The sequence below is a fragment of the Biomphalaria glabrata genome, chromosome 11 (genome assembly GCF_947242115.1).
Source record: "Biomphalaria glabrata chromosome 11, xgBioGlab47.1, whole genome shotgun sequence".
Lineage (NCBI taxonomy): Eukaryota > Metazoa > Mollusca > Gastropoda > Planorbidae > Biomphalaria > Biomphalaria glabrata.
This window is the reverse complement of record NC_074721.1, coordinates 19,590,001-19,596,439: the sequence shown is the minus strand read 5'-3', so window position 1 is coordinate 19,596,439 and position 6,439 is coordinate 19,590,001. Positions and strand designations below refer to the sequence as shown.

The 6,439-nt window shown below is 35.8% G+C and overlaps 1 protein-coding gene across 2 annotated transcripts in view; it reads right to left on the bottom strand.

The window, feature by feature from the left end:
• Positions 1 to 4,448: 4,448 nt before the first annotated feature.
• The window catches only part of LOC129921657 (papilin-like), an 8,846-nt gene continuing 6,855 nt past the window's right edge, over positions 4,449 to 6,439 (bottom strand). For both annotated transcript variants that reach the window (XM_056003853.1, XM_056003852.1), the window contains exon 3: positions 4,449 to 6,439. This exon is cut by the window's right edge and continues 507 nt beyond it. In XM_056003853.1, coding sequence (XP_055859828.1) covers positions 4,677 to 6,439 — 1,763 coding nt within the window. In that variant the 3' untranslated portion in view covers positions 4,449 to 4,676.

Below are 6,439 nucleotides of genomic sequence, written 5' to 3'. Positions count from 1 at the left end.
AACGTGCTTGTCTAAATAAAACAAAATTCAATGGACAATACGACATATAAAAAAAATAAATATCATAACTAACATACTAAAATTGTTATAAAAGTTCTTAGTACATATCATAATCTCAATGCCACAATGGTCTATTTGTCTCTCGAGTATTAGTTCTTGTTGGCTTAATAATTTCACAACTATTGTCTGCTACAGGAGTAACTACTTCAGACTAAGTTGTATGTTGAGGACGGTTAGCAGAAAAATCTGGCCTTTCATCACCCAAGACATTCCCATCAAATAGTTTTCCTTTGTCTACCAAAAATACAAGTAAGAAACATTGATGATTATAGAATGAATCAGATGTCCTTTATGGTTCGAGATTACCGCATCCCTTTTATGAACCATGTGACCCGGGAAAGGATTTTATCCCATGGCCAGGATGAGTAATCATCTCTTCACCAACCCCTCTGTCTGGAGTCCTCCAGCGAATAGATTATCATTTATTCACATCCGTCTGGTAGTAGGACAAGGTGCCTTGAGCCAACGACATAAGTTCCTCCTTCCATGCGAGGTTGGATGTGCCACGATGATGCAGGAGCTGGAATTCCTCCGACTATAGAATGAAGAGGGGCGGTGCACTTGCATGCGGTCGCCCCCTCTCCTCTCCGATCATCAGTAAGAAATTTATAGCAGCCAAGAGAAATTATCGAGACGATTAGTTCATGCGTCGTAGAATTTTTACATTTTGACATAATTATGACATATCTAGCTTTAAATAGTAAGAAATGCTTTTTTTAGCAGCCCTCGAAAGGGGTAAAGACGCTATTAGTTTTGTGCGAAATGTCTGTCCATCCGTCTATCCGTCCGTCCCCGTCAGATCTCGTAAACTATAAAAAGATAGTAAAAATCCGACATCATAATATTTTAGATATTCAAAGTTCTGATGCAACGGCTACTTTTGTCTTTTCTGAAAGAGAAAAATCTAATTTTTAAATCACCTATACAAGTAGTTGTTTCTTTTATAAAAATACACCACTTTTACAACTATTTAATATTAATATAATAGAAACAAACACGGAAGGCTCTCTAGTAGGAGAAATGAAAATGTACTATATTTTAAACACATTTATTCAAACGGTTTTGATTTTTTGTCCAAATAAAAAATAATTTATATAATGTGTTGCTAAGTTAAGTAGGTTCTGCTATACTAACTACTACATTTACACAAAAAATGTTTACTTTTTTTTTAACGAGAAAAAATATGTTTAGTATGAATATATGTTAGACATAGTTTAAATTTATTAATTAATAAGTATTTTTTCATATTATCGCGTTACAGCCATAGAACACTTAACTAAAGGAATTTTTATTTTTTTTAAGTTTTTTTTTTATTTTGAGGAATAAGAGATTGACCCTTTACAAAACAATTAGATCAATTAATTAATCATTATAAGACATCAGTCAGGCCAGGTTCACATCTAATTTCACATTCACCTATCCTTTGGTCTGCTTGACCAATGGGGCACCACACAAGATCTGTCAACCTTTTTCCTCCATTCTTCTCTGTCATTTGTCCTTGATAGAATTTCATTCAAAACATGTCAAGAGTTCAATAAATCAATTGACGTACACGAACAGAGTTTTAAGTTACAATTTTGAGATGAAATATTAGAAGAATGAAAGTGTACAAAGCTGACTGGAGAAACTCCTTGCACTAACGAAGCATTAGATGATTAGTAGAAGGAAATAAAATAGGAGATTCTAGACTGTTATTACATTCATAGATGAGAGATTTTTTTTCAAGAATTTTTGTGTGTGTTGTTTGTTAAAGTAAAATTAAGAATTTTAAAAGAACATTATCGTGTGAATTGTACAATTAAGATAACTTTTTTTTAAACAGAATTGCTTAATCTAATAATCTTTTTGTTTTAAGGGAAATAACCCATTTTAAGACTGTTTACTTAATCTTTATGTTGCACTTGTTCGAAGGTACGATATTTAACTGGTAAGCCATTTTCGCAATCTACTTTTATTTTCGGGGCGAAAGAATACAAATTGAAAGGAACAAGCCATGTTTGACATAGATCTAACTAAACCCAATCCATTGTAATACCTTAACTAAGACCCGCAGGCCGCGGGTAATATCCGGCTAGCATACTTATAAAAAAGAATAATGATTAATGTAAAAAGACACAATTAAAACAACAATACTCTCAATGAACACATTGCTTTATTAGTTTTACATATCAAAGACGAAGTGTTGTCCTGTTTGCTGTTGTCTTTTTATATCACAATATCCCCACAAATATACAGTTGTACTTAATGTGCAGTATTTTACTTCTTACACTCGTGCATAATGTTTCTTAACTGTGAAACTATCTTACTAGTTGTTACCTCTGTGTATGACTGCTGTCAAATTACAGTCAGTCAACATTGACCAGTGATTATACTTGTTTAGTTTCCACAAAAAATACTTGCTCACTTAATGAGACAATTTATGTTCCGGAAGTTAAATGTCGGGACGAGCGAAGCCTTCCCTTGTGGAGCATCACCAGAGAATGCTGACTATGTCCTTCAATGGTGCATACTAGATCAAGAGACTCGAACAAGACTCTCCAAAGACTATTCGGAGAGCTGCCTGATCTGGAAGCCACTACGCGGTTCATCTCAGATATAGGATCACTGATCTGAACCCTCCAACATGTAAAATGAGAATGAAGGAGAACAGATGTATGTGCACCCAAATAGTGTGAACAGCAGCAAAGGTTTTTTAAGTGTGGAAATACAGCTTTTGGCACCCATAAAACTCCCATGGTATTGATGACTGGAACTTCTCTTTGCTTTGAGTTATGTCCTCTGGAGCATCAAATCGGCTTCTTTTAATAAGTGTTGTACTTTTAATCATTTCACTAAAGATAGTTTCACCTTTCAGCAAAGGAAAATGACAAAAAAAAACACTTTTTTTTTTGCTTGCCTGTAGAAATGCGAAAGCCATGTTTGAAAAGATTTATCATGCATTTACATTTCGTATGTAAACAATCAATTGCTAAAACATCGTTACAAAACTGGAAATTTTGTCTTCCACTCTTCATTAGAAATATTAGTAACAAAGTTACAGTCAATGTTTTTCAAGTAACATAACAATTTCATCCTTGAAATTTTATATTCTTCTTCTTTGCCTTGCCCATGCTAAGCTGGCGGATACATTGGATTATTTGTTCATAAATCAGAACTACCCGTGGTTGACTCCCCTAGCCGGGCCTAGCCTTATGTTTTATCATAGTGGTGTAGTATGTTAATTGATAAAATTATATGCAGCTTTGTGCAAACTTTCCTGTTATAAGTTTATGGTTCTCAGTCAAAGTTCGAGCTCCATCAGTTGTTACACTTGCCATCTTATTCCAAGCCTACCCAACACTCAGACATTGTGTCTTGAATTGAGTGTATTGATGTATAGCCCATAAGCATAATCTTCGTTTCCTTAAAACTTTTTATAATGAGACAGTTTCAATAATTTATATAAATATTTTTTTATGTTTGCATTTTTATATATATATACTGTGGGCACACCTAATTTCTGTAGGTGTCGGCGGGCCACATAAGACACCTCGGTAGGCCGCATGCGGCCCGCGGCCGTAATTTGCCCACCCCTGATTTAAACGATCAAAACAAGACTATGGCTTAAATATTCCTGGTCCTTTGGTCCATTGGTGACTTCGATGGGGGCCGCCTCTGAGTTTGTGTGATAACTCTCTTTGTAATCTTGTTTTATTTTGCAATTATTTTTTAATTTTGTTGTTATAGTTTTGTTTTTATTCGTTTGACTGAAGAAAAGGTAAAGCTCTTTGAAATAGCGAATATGTGTAATGTGTTATGTGCAAACAATCCGTTACCCTGAAGTCTTAAGTCAGTTTCAATTCATTCAATTTTTTTTATAGTGAACGGTAAACATGAAATTCGTCTCATACTCTACCTTAGAAATATTAGTAACAAAGTCACAGTCAATATCCTTCATTTAACAATTCTTCCTTGACATCCCAAAATTTTCCAAAGCTACAGATGAGGTAAGAGACTATTTTACAATAACTATTTACTTACATTTGATTAATAATAATAGTACAATTATGTCCCTTTGACCTTGTTACACCATTCATTTGTTGAAGTTACAAACACTTCTAAAAACTAGACGAGGTACAATTAAATTGTATGTATGTTTTATGTATGTATGTATGTATGTATCTACCTATCTATCTATCTATATTTCTCTCTATATATATATATCTATATATGGCCTCATTCAGCTTTAGGTGTGATCGGAACGATGCCACCAGAATAATTAACTATAAATGAATGAATAAGATCAGGGCTAACTAGGGATAGGGTTAAGGTTGAGTAAAAATATCACCCATTCCACTCAAAACTTCTGGATCCGCTTATAACTTAGAAATTGAGGCTATGCAATTCAATTTGGTCTTATAGAGTTTATTTCTACATACATAGCAACAACGTAAGTTTTAAAAATTCCATGTTTCCAAACGTCTTTAAATATTTGATAATTCTTCTCAATGGAAGATGGGAAACATAAAATATATTTACGATTTTAAAAACAAAATAGTACTGCATAAAAGTTTAATAAAATACATTTGTAGTTTTAAGCTATATTATATTCATTTGAAAGTATCCAAATGTATTTTTTAGAAATCGCGTGTTGAAGGTTTAAAGCATCCCTCAAAACTGAACCCCAAAGCTGGAGTCCTATCATCAGGGCAGCATCCATATTTCGTATCAATACATTTGACTTTATTAAAACATCCTTGATAATTATTTCCCAGTGCCACAGATTTCTTATCAGGACAACACCCATATTTTGTTTCGCGACAATCGACAACAACTTTGCAACCTTTATTAAAAGGACCCTTTGCAGGCGTTTTTCCATTTGGGCAACAACCAAACAACGAATTTCGGCAGCTGCCATCAGGACATCCTTGGTTTTTAATATCCAAAGATGGTGTTTTTCCATCTGGGCAACATCCGAACTTTGAAAATTGACATCTGCTAAAATCGCACCCTTTGTTATTTAAACCAGATGCAGGTGTTTTCCTATCGGGACAACATCCGAACTTTGTTGCAGTGCAAACACTCGAATCACAACCTTCAGAATTTTCTCCATTCGCATATGTTTTACCATCAGGGCAACATCCAAACTCTGAATTTTCACATTCACTTACAGTACAACCCTCATTTTTGGGACCTGTAGCAAACTTCTTACCATCTGGACAGCATCCAAAAGTTGTCTCTGTACATTCCGCTGGCTGTATGTTTTCACATTCTCTATTATCAAATCCTTTTGATGGAGTTTTGCCATCTGGGCAGCATCCGAACAAACTGGATGAACAATCATTGTCTATCGGTATACAGCCTTTATGGTTTATACCTGTTGCAGGAGTCATTCCATCTGGACAACATCCATATTGTGAGTTCTGACAGTCCTCAATATCACAGCCTTCATAATTGTCACCAGTTGCAGGAGTCTTACCATCAGGGCAACAGCCAAACTTTGAGCTTACGCATCCACCCTCAGCACACCCTTCTTTGTTTGGTCCAGTAGCAGGTGTTTTACCATCTGAACAGCAGCCAAACTTTGAACTTTTGCATCCAGCCTCAATACACCCTTCTTTATTTGGTCCAGTAGCAGGTGTTTTATCATCTGAACAGCAGCCAAACATTGAGCTCTGACATCCTCCATCAAAGCAATCCTTATTAATTAAACCTTTTGCAGGAGTCTGACCATCTGGACAACATCCAAAAGTTGTCTCTTTACATTCCGTTGGCTGTATGTTTTCACATCCTCTATTATCAAATCCTCCTGATGGAGTTTTGCCATCTGGGCAGCATCCGAACAAACTGGATGAGCAATCATTGTCTATCGGTTTACAGCCTTTATGGTTTATACCTGTTGCAGGAGTCATTCCATCTGGACAACATCCATATTGTGAGTTCTGACAGTCCTCAATATCACATCCTTTATAATTGTCACCAGTTGCAGGAGTCTTTCCATCTGGACAACATCCAAATTTTGATTTCTGACATGTTAAATTTTCACATCCTCTAAGATCAATGCCCTGAGCAGGAGTTTTACCATCTAGGCAGCAGCCAAACGTGGTTTCTAAGCAATCGAAAGGCGATAGGGAGTTTATAATGCATTCTTGTTTATTTGGATCAGTGTCAGGAGTCTTGCCATCTGGACAGCAGCCAAACCTTGAACTTTTGCATCCACCCTCAGCACACCCTTCTTTATTTGGTCCAGTAGCAGGTGTTTTACCATCTAGACAGCAGCCAAACCTTGAACTTTCGCATCCACCCTCAGCACACCCTTCTTTATTTGGTCCAGTAGCAGGTGTTTTACCATCTGGACAGCAGCCAAACTTTGAAAGAAGACAACTGTCATTTTTACAGC